This window comes from Nuphar pumila, chromosome 2 (assembly GCF_984573655.1).
Source record: "Nuphar pumila chromosome 2, dmNupPumi1.hap1.1, whole genome shotgun sequence".
Classification (NCBI taxonomy): Eukaryota; Viridiplantae; Streptophyta; class Magnoliopsida; order Nymphaeales; family Nymphaeaceae; genus Nuphar; species Nuphar pumila.
In genome coordinates, this window is record NC_143250.1 from 147,984,725 (window position 1) to 148,001,080 (window position 16,356).

The 16,356-nt window shown below is 37.8% G+C and overlaps 1 protein-coding gene across 1 annotated transcript; it reads left to right on the forward strand.

Moving 5' to 3' along the window:
• Positions 1-4,888: 4,888 nt before the first annotated feature.
• On the forward strand, positions 4,889-8,359 carry LOC149847591 (protein NRT1/ PTR FAMILY 4.3-like). The gene is made up of 5 exons (XM_089994260.1): positions 4,889-5,033; positions 6,023-6,240; positions 6,514-6,954; positions 7,166-7,302; positions 7,421-8,359. The coding sequence occupies exons 1-5, from the start codon at positions 4,889-4,891 to the stop codon at positions 8,304-8,306; spliced, it is 1,827 nt and encodes a 608-aa protein (XP_089850386.1). The 3' UTR covers positions 8,307-8,359.
• Positions 8,360-16,356: the final 7,997 nt, after the last annotated feature.

Here is a 16,356-nt window from a genome sequence, read left to right on the forward strand (position 1 = left end):
TCAATCATGCATATATGTGTTCGAAGGTTGTCAAAAAACTTTCATATTGATTCAATCATGCATATATGTATTATAAGACAGTAAAAAAACTTTCATAGTGATTCAATTATGCTTATATGTGTTATAAGGCAGTCAAAAAACTTTCATAGTGATTCAATCATGCTTATATGTCTTCTAAGGCAGTCAAAAAACTTTATATGTGATTCAATCATGCATATATGTGTTCTAAAGGTGTCAAAAAAATTCATAGTGAGGCAATCATGCATATATGTATTCAATCATGCATATACTAGCTTGAAATCTAACGACATGAAACAAATGACATGAATCTTTATACCTGATGAGTACCGGAGCTCATGTTGAATGCAGATGAAGTTCTCCTGTCCCAAAAAAAGTTGCATAACTCATTATGGATAATGTTGGGAATGACTTCATTTAAAAAGTATTGCATTTTGTCCTCAAGACGTTGACAGACACCATCCCAAGATATGGCAGGGTTAATCAGATGTTGGGAGTTGATGTTGGTGGGAGAACTCTGAGAGTCATGGCTGCAGGAGGCAACGACTGCTATGGTGTTCATGTTACTCTCAAACCCGAACACACGACCCTTTTTGGGTTCACCAGTTGCAGTCACCCATGCTACAGGATCAAAAGGCGGATGCTGAGTGCAGTCATCACCATATTGCTCTACCATTTGTTGCTCGTATGACTTCTACAAAATAATGATTATAATATAAATTAATAGTTAAGAATTACAATATTTATGATAACGTAATTCATAGTAACTTATATATTACAATGTTTATTAATACAATAAATACATACTGATGTCGCTCTCGCCTTCTCTGATACAAAATCTCGTATGCTTTTACATTTATGTGTTTCAACAAACACATCCTTATAAGGCACAATGTCTCATTTTTCTGCTTCCTGCAATGTTAAATAAAAAAAATCAATTAATAAGTATGCAGAAATACTTATAAATTTGACTATATATATATATATTGATGAATTACCATTTTCTTCTGGTGGCTCCCAAAAGTCCTAGATTCACCTGTGTGTAGATGGGCATCGGGCATCTTCGCTCGATTTTTTGCAGCCTTTGCTGAGCGGTTTTGAAATTCATTGCTCTCCCACTTGTCGCACATGCCCTCCCAATAATCTCTCCTGATAGTAGAAAGCTCATGGCCCTTCCACTGCAGTGGATCATCTATCCCATCAACTTTTTTTTTTTCCAGTCTTCATATTATGCAGCATGTCGGCAAATCGATTGGCAACCACCTTCTGCCACACTACCCTCACGTCTTTCTCTTCGTTCGCAGTCACGAAGCGATGGGAAGCCTACAAATATTTTCAAAAAGTTAGCACACATGAGTATAAAAAAAAAATTAAATATGAAACACGTTAGTTATGGTAAACGATTGCATACCATGAATGAGGACATTAATCTGTCCAACACCTCCGTCGGGTACTATTTTCATTACGCGATCGGTCCTGAAAGATGTTGCAGTAGTGACTTCCTAATTTCTTCTATTACTTTTTGTTGCTTGAACCCTGCACTGCACATGAATCGATACACATTAACAATCGATTGTCGATATACACTATTTATAAGATAAGTATTAGACAAGTGACAATGAAATACTTACGATCGACTATCGATATATACTATTTAAATGAGTCATCGTGTGTCATACTGAGAAGACCCTGCATTCGGCGTTGTCTCGTGATGTGTATGAGTAGCTGGTGTAGGTGGGTCATATGTAGGCAAAACATCACCTACAGAACAATGAGTTAAAAATTCACATAATGCACATTTAAACTAATCAAGTATGCAATTATTTAAATGATATAAATATCGAAGCATTGCGTGAAGACGAAGGCTGAGACTGCCTATCACTTAGCTAGGATCCTATAAAGACGATTAACAAGTAACAATGTTTATATCAACATATAAGTAAAAACATAATGAATGCCTATATTTAAATATAACACAAAGACATTTACCTAATGATGTCCCACAACCTCCACTCGGTCCTCAACCACTATGACCTCCATGAACCATATTCTAAAAAATAAAAATAAAAAATTTATTTCAGTTAATGCATAAATTTTATTTCCCTCTATACCACAAACATGCTTAATATAAAATACAATTCTATGAACTATTATGCATGCATTTATAATTCAATATTTTCGTGTGTAACACCATCACATCATATGTATACACATCACAAGGATATTTTGAAATATGAAATCACATTCCATAAAATGATACATTCATTTAAAACATGTTTTCATGATACAATTTCACATGAAAGGTATAATCAAATAGAAAATAACTTCATGCAAGTATGGATACAGACACATCAAACAATGCAATACATTTAAATCATTCATATCAAAACAATGTCAAACATGTACCTGCAACAAATACACTCCAATATCTCGCTAACTACTATCATGCATAGCAAAGAATCCGAACTCAAAAAATAAAAACACTTCTATTTTCATACATTAAAATCATGCTCAGCATGATCTCCAAACTTCATCAAAGCAGTCCTAAATATCAACAACTAAGTGAGTGTGTGAACAGAAAAGTGTTGCATATAAGAAAATAAATAACATATGATGCACTTGCATCACTTACTCACTATAGGTATTTACCCGATTTGCATTGCTTTTGCCTTTGCATTTTTTTTTGTTTTTTTTATTGCATTTTTAATCACATGTAATGCTTATCACTAAGCATCGCGCAATTAGCTCAACAACATACCTGTAAAGCACAAATATACAAAACAATATAAGAAGGAGGCTCGACCCCTCCCTAGCGAAAAAGGAAACAGGGAGGGGTCGGAGTCCCTCCCTCGTATCCCGTAAGACAGGTAGGGGATCAACCTCTCCCTGGCGAAAAAAAAACAGAGAGGGGGCTCGACTCCTGCCTGGCGAAAAATAAATAGGGAGGGGGTTCGGCCCCTCCCTGGTGAAAAAAAAACAAAGGAGGTCGAGCTCCTCCCTCGCATCCCGTAAGATAGGGAGAAAAAAATAGGGAGGGGGATCGACCCCTCCCTGACGAAAAAAATAAGAGAGGGGGCTGAGCCCCTCCCGCGCATCCTGTAAAACAGAGAGACATGGAGGGGGCTCGGCCCCTCCCTGGTGAAAAAAAAATAGGGAGGGGGCTCGGTCTCTCCCTGGCGAAAAAAATAGGGGAGAGGGTTGAAACTCTCGTGCGCATCCCGTAAGACAGGGAGGGGGCTCGACCCCTCCTCGACGAAAAAAGCACAGGGAGGGGGCCGAGTCCCTCCCTCGCATCTCGTAAGACCGAGAGACAAGGAGGCTCAGCCCCTCCCTGGCGAAAAAATAAACTGTCGGTGAAAAAAAAGAGAGAGAGAGGAGTCAGGGGTTACCTGAGCTGAAGGGGGAGGTCGGCGGGCGACGAGCGGCGGAGATGAAACAGAAAGAGAAAGAAAGGGACTCAAATTAGGGATTTATGAGGAAATTAGCGACGGAGTAACGATGAAAAAATTTCGTCGCTACTTGGTGACGGAGCAGCAATGAAAATTTTATGTCGTTGATTCGTTGCTAAGTTGCGACAGATCGTGAGACTGAATAAATTCTATTGCTAATTAGCGACGGATTACCGATGAAATGTTTTTCATCGCTAATTTCGCAAATAAGTGAAATTTTAACGATGAATAGTTTTCTCTCGCTAATCCGTCACAAATTTGTGACGAAAAAAATTTTATCACAATTTTTTGTTGTTAATTAGCATTTTTTTGTAGTATATATATATATATATATATATAGAGAGAGAGAGAGGTATGCAAATAGACTTTATCCCATCTGCCCTTTATTATTTTTGGCTGTTTTGATGCAGTCAAGTTCTGACTTTCCTATGTATTTAGCTGATCCAAATCAGATCCGTTTGCATCCCTCATAGAGATAGAGAGTGAGTAGTTATTCGCCTTGGGAATGCGGATGCATTTTCTAGCCGCAAGTGTGAATACAAGGCTTAGAGCTATTTTCAAATCTAATTCAATGGGACCTCATACTGTAACTGAGATATAAGTGAAGAAAAAATTGAAGTTGAGGCTCAAGGACCTTCACTGGTAATCACACAATAATGGTGAGCAAAAAAAGTTTAAAAGATGTGTTGAAGAACCAATCCGAGAAACCCATCAACCAGCTTTTTAAGATAATTTTATACGGAATATTGCTTAAGGCATGATAAACCAGATCAGAGGGATCCTACCTGTCATTACGAGGTAAATATGAGTTAAGGACTTGGAGATTAATCCTGCTCTATCAATTGGTCGCTGATCCTGAGAATTAGGCATCAGCGACATCGAATTGCTGAAATTACTTTTTGAGAAGCATAAGACAATAGAGGTGAGAATAATTAATCCCTAGAAGCCTTTGGGGAAAATGTGATATTTAAAAATTGACTGTTTGCTGGGTCATTTGTATCCATTAGCAGGGATTAACGCATCACCACTTTGTCGTTTGCTTCCTTTGGATCGCATTTTTATATTGCCAACTATGCCTTTTCTCTTGGTGTGCTTCGTTACAATAAAGAATTTGTTAATGTGTCAATCTCCTCTTTGGTTTTTTTTGTGGGAGACCAAGTTTGTGTTCCTTCACACCTCTGGTTACTTGGACACACAACACTCTGGACCCTTCCACAGCTACCTGCACTATTCGAACAGTAGGAATGCCCATCATGACCTCAGAAAGTGCCCAACCACTCATCCTCATTTTATCTCTATTTATAAGCTCATCACCTTCACGAGTGCATTGCAATTTGCAATTTGAGTGGAGGGATCATTATTTTTTTGCCTTTTTTAGACAAGGATTACTTTGCTGCTCAAAATCTCCACATCGAGAGAAGATGGACCATGACAACACTAGTACTAGAGTGAATGTCAGAGGAGGAGGAGGACCACCCATGTTTTCCTTGAATCACTCAGTGGATTGGAAAGGCAGACCTTGCAAGGCCAGCCATGGAGGAATGAAAGCTGCAGTCTTCGTTCTGGGTCATCATTCTTTCACCTTTCCTTTCAATTCAAATTTGTTGTCTTTCAATTGTTTTGGCTTGATGGCATGTTACCAACAAAATCATGGGTGAAGAAGAGAGGCAGAGTGCTTGACAACTGGGTTTTGTCCTTCCTGCTTCCCTTCATGCAAGGTTTTTGGTTTCTTGGTCGGTTCATGATTTTATGCAAAACCAAACGTGGGATGAGGGAAACCGCAATCTCTGAGCTGGGTCTTCTTTCTTTTGCCGGCTCTCTACTGTTTTTTATGCCAAAACCAATCCATGTAGGAAAATGGAGCTGCAATATTTATGAATGAGTTGATGCCCACTGAGGCTCTGATGGTTTTGAGACTCAAATATGCAATCCTTGATATGGGTCTTCTCACTCTCTGCCTTTCTCTTTTTCAAATGCTTGATCAGATGGATTTGTACCCAACTCTATAGAAGGTAGAATCAAGGGTACAATCTTTATGGTTGGTCTTCTCTGTTTTGAAGTGTCGTTTGTATTCATGGATGGTTGGTAAATTTGTTACAAGTGGTGGGGTTTAAAGCTGCCACGTTTCTCCGGTTCTTCTCTCTTTTTGGGTTGAAATGTTTCGATTCATGGCTTTTCAATGTGTTTTTTCATTATGCAAAAGTCCAACCATCGAGAAGGAAAGATAGTGGCAGTCACCATACATTCTCCTCTCTATTTCCTTGCCTTTAATTTGTCCTGCTCTTCTATTGTACTGGTCGATTTTATTGCCCATAGCAGTTTTTTTAATCAAAGCTAAATAGTCAAATTGTTAGATCTTGCTAATATTGTCTAAGGCTGGTTTGCTGAATGAAATTGTGCTCTTTGATTCAATTTGTGGGCCTTGCTGAATTCTTCAAAATGTTTTGGATTTTATTCTCATGTTGTGCCTTGTCTACTTTGTCTTATTGGATTAATTGTTCTAAATTCCTAATATGATGCTGATTTTTCTTTCTTTTTTTCTTGTGATGATCCAGGCCTTCAAGCCTTCGAGATCATGGCGATCGCAGCAGTGGGGAACAATCTAATTACATATGTATTCGATGAGATGCACTTCTCTCTTTCAAAATCTGCTAACGTAGTGACAAATTTTGTGGGCACCATCTTTCTGCTATCCCTGTTGGGTGGATTCCTTTCTGACTCTTACCTTGGGAGCTTTTGGACCATCATCATATTTGGCTTTGTAGAGCTCTCAGTAAGAGCCCCTTCCTTTCTTTTATCACTTTCAGATCATAATGAAAACATCTTCTTATGTGATCCTTTATTTCAAGCATCATTTGACAATTCATTAAAAAAAATGAGACATTTGATAGGTTTTCTGGATAAATCATGAACCATTTTTTGACAATTCATTTTTAAAACAAACGTTATCTATCTATCTATCTATCTATCTATATATATATATATATATATATTGATAAATCATATCGGTCTAGCATGACAGTTTCATGATCAAAATTGATTACAGGGCTTTATCTTGCTCGCAGTCCAAGCTCATTTACCTCAACTTAGGCCAACAGACTGCAATATGGGAATTGAAGGAGACTTCTGTCAGGAAGCAAAAGGGTTCCAGGCATTGATATTCTTTGTGGGCTTATACCTGGTGGCTCTGGGAAGTGGATGTGTGAAGCCAAACATGCTTTCTCATGGAGGAGATCAGTTTGTAGGGGATGACCCTAAGCAGTCGAGGAAGCTCTCGTCTTACTTCAATGTTGCATATTTTAGCTTCTGTGTTGGCGAGCTTATCGCGCTTACCGTCCTTGTTTGGGTTCAGACTCACTCAGGCATGGATGTTGGTTTTGGAGTCTCAGCCGCAGCCATGGCCATGGCCTTAATCAGCCTAATATGTGGCATTACTCTTTACAGAAACAAACCACCTCAAGGCAGTATATTCATTCCTATTGCACAGGTATGTCTTCATTCTCCTACACACTCACTCACAAGAGTGAGAGAGAGAGAGAGGATGTTGTTTCTCTGCTTTGTTTATGAAAGAATCCAACTGTTTATTGTGGCTTTGCTTGCTGCAACTTTTCCTTGATAGTAGGATATACTTTAAAAGTTTCCAAGCTTATAACCCCCTTTTGTTTCTGTACCAATGGAATTTGTTTGGTGATTGTCAGGTATTTGTAGCTGCCATTACTAAAAGGAAGCAAGTCTGCCCATCTAAACCCGAGCTTCTTCATGGAAACAAAAATGATCTTCCCAATCTCAACTCATCTACAGTTGTGGCGAACCTGCTGCATACAGAAAAGTTCAGGTGACCTGCAATTACTTAGTATTATTTATGATGAATATACCAAAAGCAAAACATGAAAAAATGCAAAGTACTTCAACTATACTCGGTAGTAATGATTTTAGTTATTTATGAGATGCAGGTTTTTGGACAAGGCATGCATCATGACTGAAGATGGCATTACAAGGAAGCAGAGCCCATGGAAGCTCTGCACAGTAACTCAGGTTGAGCAAGTGAAGATCATCATCTCTGTAATCCCGATTTTTGCCTGCACCATCATTTTCAACACCATACTTGCTCAGCTACAGACATTGTCAGTGCAACAGGGAAGAGCCATGAACACCCAACTGACTAAGAACTTCAGAGTCCCACCTGCTTCACTTCAATCAATCCCCTACATTACGCTTATCTTCGTTGTGCCATTCTATGAGACTGTCTTCGTTCCATTTGCACGACGAATCTCTGGCAAGGACTCTGGTATCTCACCATTGCAGCGAATAGGCGTCGGACTGTTCATTGCAACTTTCTCCATGGTAACAGCAGCTATAGTCGAGAACAAGAGAAGGAAAATGATGCAAATCTCTAACGTGCCAATCTCCATATTCTGGATTGCACCACAGTTTCTCATATTTGGACTCTCTGAGATGTTCACTGCTGTTGGGCTCATTGAGTTCTTCTACAAGCAGTCTGTAGCAGGGATGCAGTCCTTCTTAACTGCCATGACATACTGTTCATACTCATTCGGCTTCTTCTTTAGCTCAATTCTAGTCTCTGTGGTGAACAAGATCACCTCAGGCAAATCCCACAAGGGGTGGCTCTCAGAGAATAATCTCAACAAAGACAGGTTGGACCTTTTCTATTGGCTGCTCGCCGCACTAAGCCTGATCAATTTTTTTCAGTACATATATTGGTCTGGATGGTATGCTTACAACCCAACGCTAGACCCTACTCAACTGAATGATCCCTATGGAGAAGAGACTAAGTTCAACCCCTCTAAGCATATTGGAGATGAAATTCAACTCCCCTAAGCTTATTGGAGAATAAATTATGGTTTAGTATCTCCTCATCTCCCTTATTCTTTCTACCCTTATTGACTCTTGTATGGACAGAATAGTAAAAAGAAAGTCCATGTTGGACATAGAACCACCATGTTGAAAATGGCCCTTTTTGCTTTCTTTAATAATTGACTATGTAAATAAAAAGGCCTACTGAGGCCACACTGTAATTAATTAAAAGTAAAAGTGAAGGTTAGGTCTGATACCAACTTAAATTTTCATCATTCTTCTTCCTTTTCTTGCCACCCTTATTCTGACTTTTTTTTCCATTGTCTTGTGGATGTCATATTCTTTTATGATCACGGTGAGCAACATATCTTGTTTAATATGAAGAAATATGGATACGGTGAGGTTGGCATACCACATACTTTCATTAATTACGTAAAGTGAGGCTGAGTTTGAACAAAATTCACATTTTTCTTGTTTGAGATAACATGAGGTGGAGCAGAACTCCGGAGATGCTATGTTGAAAATGACCCTTGTGATTCTTCATGGGAAGACCCTCCCTCTCTTCATAACCATGTTTGTCTTGTACTCTATATGAAATGTTAGCCTTTACAAGTGGTGGCCGTAGGGTCCAGCAGCTTGGCTAACCCAAAAATTCAATTCAATCTGCCTCCCTGCGCTTTTCAATATCCCTAATTTACGACCACCAAGTTTGGTTTTTAAAACTCATCAGGGGTGTCTTTGCGACATCTACAAGTACTGGACCCAAAAGTTTTGGCGTCGTGGGATGGGGCCTAGACAGTTTCACGGGCAATTTAGGTTCAAATCTCATGGGCGTCACCCCCTGCTTGAGCCAAAACTTGGCGACTCCCTGGGGTCGAGGCGTAAGCCTTTGGAGTTTTACACAGACATGGACAGAGACCGTAAGTGCGGCAGGCTGAACCAGGCGGCTGGGTCTCTGCGCCTGGAGCGATTTCTCCAAGTAAAAAAAAAAAAAAATCTACAAGTACTGCAACTCCTCACTACAATGTTTGTGGAACAGAAGGCCTGCAGCTGGCCTGTTAACTATTCATCACCTTTTTGTAGATGTTGACACTGCAATACCACATCAGATAGATTAATAGTCCATTTCCCAAAACATTGGGGTTTGGAAAGCTCAGTGCAGCACTTTTTCCCTAACCTAATATCATGCATCTGAAGACACATTAAATAAGTTATAGATTAAGAATCCTCTATTGTTTATTCTAAATTAGGTTGAGATTATTGAATTAGGCATGAAAAAACCTTTTAGGTTCAAGAATTTATTCATCAAGTCAAACCACAAGGATGACATTAACACACCCCACATAACCAAATCGAATTTTAAAAAAAGAAGAAAAAGGGTAAAACTTGAGTAGATGACCGTTCTTAAAGTATCCATATATTTTATAAATTTTCAAAAAGCCTAAAAAGTTCATCCTGCCTTTGTTGGGATAAAAATTCCCCTGGTTGCCTAAAAATTCCACTTGATAAAAATTCATGCACTATTACTTGGCTGAAAATTAAGCTATCTCAAGGCTCCAAAACAACATGAAACCAGGTGACCTTTTTATGCAGAGACGAGTTTAACCCTGTCCATAGTTGATGTTGAGGTTCACTTGCTTGGCCCCTGATGATTGTGAGAGAATGATTCTCATTTACCCTCATTTCTCACGTGTAAACAAATGTGAGAAAACAGGGATTGGCTACCAAAGGACACGTTTGGAAGGAAGAATGATGTAGTAAAAGTGATACACTGTACAGATTTTTTGACCCTTCCAAATGAGAGAGTTTTTCACTAGAGTTGTTTTAAAAAGTACACTTTTTGATAGGAAACATTCCTCTACCTTCCTCCATGGGAATATTTCCTACCAAGAGAAAATTTATTTTTACACTCCTCACCACTCATCTCGCTACATCTCACCACCACCCTCCTTATCTCTCTCATTTTTTCACATTTTCTCACTCTTTTTTTCTCATGCTATACAAACAAGCCAAAAACTGTTTTTTGAAAAGCTTCTAGTATCAAAAACTCTCATAGGCAAAACTTTCTTTTCCTATGAGAGTTTTTTTCTCTCTTTTCCAAACGTGCCCAAAAAGTCATTGGTGGGTACCTTTTTTTCCTTTTGGTTGTTTGTAGACTACCAATGAAATAATATGTCAGCTTGAAATAATATGTCTGATAGAAATACATTTATTTTGCATCCTCTGATGGGGTTTGTCATACGTTTAGTTTGTAAACCAATCTACGAACTTTTTTCTTTTAACCAACAAATAATGATGATTTTTTCAACTTTCTTTTTCTTTTTTTGGATCTGTCGAGATGGTTCAATTTGAAATGTTCTTAGGCCCACAACCCCAACCTTAACCATTAGTTAGGTCTTCAAATATGCTACTTTTACGGTTATGGTCTATATCAACATCTTTCATAAAGTTTATGGGAATCATTAATTCCTAAACTGGTTTTTTTCAAATTGGTACTTGCCTTCTAGCCGATTTGCAAAATAGTTTCTGCCTTATGTCATAATTTTACAATTTGGTCTTTGCTTTTTCGTTAACCCTTGGGGGTGGGCATTGCGGCCCAATGCTCGGGGCTCAGTCCATTAGACTTTAAGTGTGGCCCGGCCCGAAGATGCTCCGACCCATTTACTAACGGATCGAGTTTTGGCCCAGTTCTTAACAGGATCGGGTTTGAAGAGCAGCTCATGGCCGGGCCAATTGGCCCAACAGGCCAATGTGAAGTGGGCTGGGTCCAGCCCAGCTCGGCTCAAATCCATTTGTAAATAGTAATAATTAACAAGTTTTCAATTTCTCGTGCACTCAATTAATTGTCTTTTTGGTTTTCATAAAGTTAATGTAATTAATTAGATAAACAGTAACAGTTACCAAATTACTATGCAATAGTTAATTTTTTTAAAAATATATATGTATATATATATATATTATTAAAAAATAATAAATAACTCAAACCCAGCCCACAAGAGCTGGGTTTGGCTTGGCCCATTGAGTTGCCCAGCCCGTTACCAACCCCTATTTGAGGTAAACAGCTTTTAGCCATTCTGACGGTAACTGTTAAAGGTAGACAAATTAATGGTTCACCGTTACAGGAGAACTAATTTGCAAAATGTGAATTAGGTAAAGACTGATTTGAAAAAAGATATTACACTAACAAACACTGGTTAACCATGGTCAAACTAACAGATGTTGACAATGACCAGTTTGCAATAAAAGTGAAAAAAAAGGAGAGGATTTGCAAAATGACATAAGGAAGGGACTGTTTCAAGCTGTCCTCACTGCCTTTGTTCGTATATGCAGATTTGACCGAAAATCTTGAACTAGATTTTATACTTGACAATATATATGGATCATGACAAACTTTTTAACGAATCAAAAGTCAAAAGCAATGCAACTTGCTGAATTTTTTTAATGACAAAATCTTTGTATACACTTCATCTGAAAATCTTTGGTGTTTGATTTTATCAATGAAAGACAAAATGCAGATCAAGGTGTTGATTTTAAGCAAGTCGACCATGTTGGGCCAAATTATGGGGGAGGCTAATAAACTCAGTTGAGAAAAATAATCTTAAGCATTATGTTATGTTTGGGAGAAGGCATTCGCCATTCAGACGGAATTAAAAGAAATAATTTGAGAGGAAATGATATAGAGAAAATTGGATTTTTTTTTTCTTTTTGTTTTTGGGTAATCCAAGGAAAAAGCACCCATCACCGACCACACATTGGTTGGCCTCAGATAGATAAAACCCTTGACGTCTCTCCTTCCCACTGAGGAGTACACTCAGCTTTGACCTTGCGACAAGGAATGCCTACTGTTGGTTTCAAACTTGTGACGTCCTGTCAACTTGGTGACATTCACAAGTCGCCCTTACCAGATGAGCGGAGCATTTGTGAGCAATTGGATTTTTTTTCTTGTTTCAAAGCAGTTGGCGATTCTTCAAGGATTTAGGTTGCCAATTCTTTTGGGTTTCCTGATATTAGTCGGGAGATATGGTGAGATAAATGAAGAATGAATTGGTATGGGATAAAAAATTTCAAAGAAATAATAGGATGGAGGTCTTGAGGAAAATGGGAAGCTTTTGATATCTCCTCCTTGTCATGGGATCCAAAACAAAACAAATGAAGACGGGTGGATTCCCTGCCTAGGTTTTCTTTTTTTGTTTCTTCCAATTCCCTTGTGCCAAACAACCAAAACTGATTTTGGGAATCCACACTCTAATAATTAGTCACCCTGGCTCTGCCTGCCTTACTTACGGTGTGCTGACAGCGTGCTGCGTGAAAAAAATATTGCCAAGATTGGACAGAATTATGTTTCTTTTGATATGCAAGCCTAGATGGGATTTGAACCTGTGACCCATTGATTATTAGTGTCTATCTCATTCGACCCCGAACGTTATTATGTCTTATACTACAAATAATCAAATGCAATAGAAACTCTTCCTTGCAACTTAAAGGTTGGAGAGGGGATGGGTTTTTTTTTTTTTTTTGATAATTTAAGGAAAAAAAACCCATCACCTACCACACGTAGAGGGATGAATCTACAAAGCATCACGAGCTAAAGCTCCAAGGGAAGCTCCAAGGGCACGTTTAAAAAACATAAAAACTCTCATATGAAAAGAAAGTCTTGCCTATGAGAGTTTTTTGATAGGAGAAGCTTTCCAAAAAAAAGTTTTCGTTTGTGTAGCATGAGAAAAAAATGAGAGAGAGGAGGATGACGGTGGTGGTGGTGGTGCTGGTGCTGGTGTTGGTGGTGCTTGTGAGAAGTGGTGAGATGGGTGGTGGGGAGTGTAAAAATAAATTAAAAGTAGAAAAACTCTCAGTGAAAAAACTCTATAAGATTTGTACGGATTTTTCCATTTTGCATCACTTTTCCTGCATCTTTCTTGCTTCCAAACATGCCCAATCTGCCCCTATCCTCAGTTACAAGTTCTACAAAAGCTCCAGGGGCTCCCATTAACCTGGAGAAGACTTTTTTTAAAAACCCAATTCAAATTGAAGAAGATTTGGATCCAAAGTCTCATAATGAATCCAATTTCATTTTATTGAATCCCACAAGAATCCATTGACTCATTCGTAGGTAAATCCAATTTGAACATGCACCAAAGCTTGTTAGACCCAATCCAAAGTGAACTTTAATCTAAATCCTTGATAACCAAACTCAATTAGGTCCAAACCAAAGTAAGCTTTCCCTTATCTTACACAATACCCAAAACCCATTTGATTTATTTTAATTTAAATCTCCTCAAACTATAATTGGTACCCATATCCAAAAGCACCCTATGCCCAATTTTCCTAAACCATATCCAAACTTTATCAGTATGCATCATGGATCAACATATGCATCTGGAACATGGAGATATGGATACCTCATATTAGAGTATTTATGTATTGGATTATGATTGGTTTGGGAGGAGCATAGGATTGTTTACTATAAATGCATGACCTGAATAGTAGAGAAAAACTGAAAAAGATTGCAAACCGGATCCAGCCTTAATGGCAAGTTTTCTCTAACCCGAGGAGAATGATATATGAGCGGAAGATAAATACTACTAAGTCTACAAGGTTTATTTGGATCTATTTTTTTATGTTTATTTAGTTTGGATCTTAGTTTAGGTTTGTATCTTCTTTAGATCTTAATTGAGTTCTGAATTTATTTCATATTTGTATTAGGATTAGGGTTTCTTTATTGTTTGCTATATATATTCATTTTTAGAGACCCAAGTAAGAGTTTTTTAGTGATTTTTTCTTAAAATTTCTGTTGATTTCATGTTTTTAGTAGTTTTCTAGTTTTGTAGTTGCACTAGAGTATCGATTTCTACGAGGTTCTGTTATCCTTACTTGATCCACCCCTACCTTACACCATCTTGATCCACCCCCATCTTTCCATTTGAACGGTCTTAATCTTCTTGTACCATCGTTTTTTATTTATGGTGAACTGGGTGACCTGAATTCATTAGTAATCACTTGACAGTTGACAGTATATGGTTGTCTTGATGGGTCCTGCTTTGCTATGTTTTCTCATATGTTTATTTATGTGTATTTCTTTTTTTATATAAATATTCATATTCATGACAATCTAATATTACTTAATAATAGTTGCAGTAGGTCATGATGTAGTGATATCTCGTTAGTTTTACCTCATAAAATTGAGCCTTGCAGAATATTCTTTGAACCTTTGACAAGCTCAACCAAGTTGGTCACCCCTTCATGAATTAGATAAAGAAAAAAATGGGACAACAAGTTCAAGTTGACTGGTTTAGGTTTAGATTGCAATATTGGATTTACCACAACTATATTTCGACCTCGATTGAGGCAAAAGATACAAATCACTAGGCTAAGCTTGTTAGACAAACTTCCTGTATGTTGGTTGATACAAAGTACAAAGTACGCCCCTAAGTCAAAAAATAAATATGTAATAACAATAGTAGAATAGGTGGTAGCTGCCTACCGCCAGTCGACCAGGCTTTAGAAGTTTTTTTTTTCTGTTTTTTTTTTAATTAAATCTGACCATTCAAATGTGATCTACATGCTTGATTTTATACAAATTGACTCTTGGATCGTCCGATTCCAACATAAAGGCAGATTTTTATAAGTTTTAAAAGCGGACGGTCTACAAATTTAAAAAATATTCAATGCTTAAAAATCATTTTTATAAAAAAACTTGATCCAAGTGTCATTTCCTAGCAATTTGGTCATGCCAAACACATTTGCAGGATCAGATTTGCAAAAACCCGGCAACAGGCAATACCTATTCACTGGTGGTAGGCTAAAAAAGTAGTAGGTAGCTACAACTTTTTCAATAATAATAATAATATTATTATTACCAGGATTATAACAACTTCAATTTATATTATAAACACATTATGATAGATAGTTAAGATATTTATCCCATTTAGGGATATCTGACCCATCCCAACAAGGCAACAATCTATAATCAAGGTGAAATTCAGGTTCGAGTAATGCTTGGGACAAGTATAGGAATGGTTAAGCCCAACTTATGTTTCATATACAACTCTACGGTGCGTTTTAATAAAAACACCAGTACTTGGGTTAGGTAGAATCAGACCTTTAACCCACATCGTAGCTAAAAATGAGACCTTAGTCTAACTGAAGCTTATTTGAATTTTGATTGGTTTGTTCATTTCCACATGCCATGATAATGATGAACAAAAAAAAAACATGAACTTATGGATCGAACCAAGACCCCTAAGATAGAGCATGACTGCATTGGCAAAATTGAACTTAAATGACGGATTTTAGGTTAGTTGGATTGGAGTTTGGTTTTAGCTGATCCCATCTGATTCATAATCCGAATCTGAATCCAATTAGGTCAGACTTGGTATTGCCTAGATCCAACCCAAGTCCGACCCATTTACATCCCTACTTGTGGGTAACCTATCTAATTAGGTTATAAACTTATAATATATATGCATATGTAAAGTATAAACGAAAAAAAAAGTTCAGGTATGGGTTGATCTAGTTGGGGCTCGGGTACAGGTTAGCATGAAAGTCACAGATCTGCAATTAAATCCACGTTCCCCTCTGACCACTTGGGGTGGGTTGGACTGCCTCTGAATTGATCCATATTCTGATTTTTCAGCCTTAAAAGAATATGGAAACAGGCTCCTTTCATTAGCACGTCTGGTTTGGGTTACCTTTCATTGACCCTTTAATCAGCTCTGAAAAATTAAACCCAAACCAGAACCGATATAAATTGGGTTTAAGTTTCAATTCGGATATGATGCATTCCAGATCTATTTGAGTTGCCAGATTGAGTTTATATTGTGTTCATAAAAACAAAATCAGTAGAGATCAAGTCACCCTCTTAATGGGTTGGATTGGGTTTGGTTTTGATGTTGGGCTCAAACAAGGTTAAGTGAGTTAAGCTGCTTGACCCGAGAGTTGATACATTGAAGGGTATTTGACTTCGATTTCCAGAAACATATTGAGAAGTTTTGAGTTAACGAACTCTGTAAGATTATGCAGATTTCGTACCGGGCCTGATTGATTCTGGGTCCAATTTTTATGTGGTGATGGATTCGAT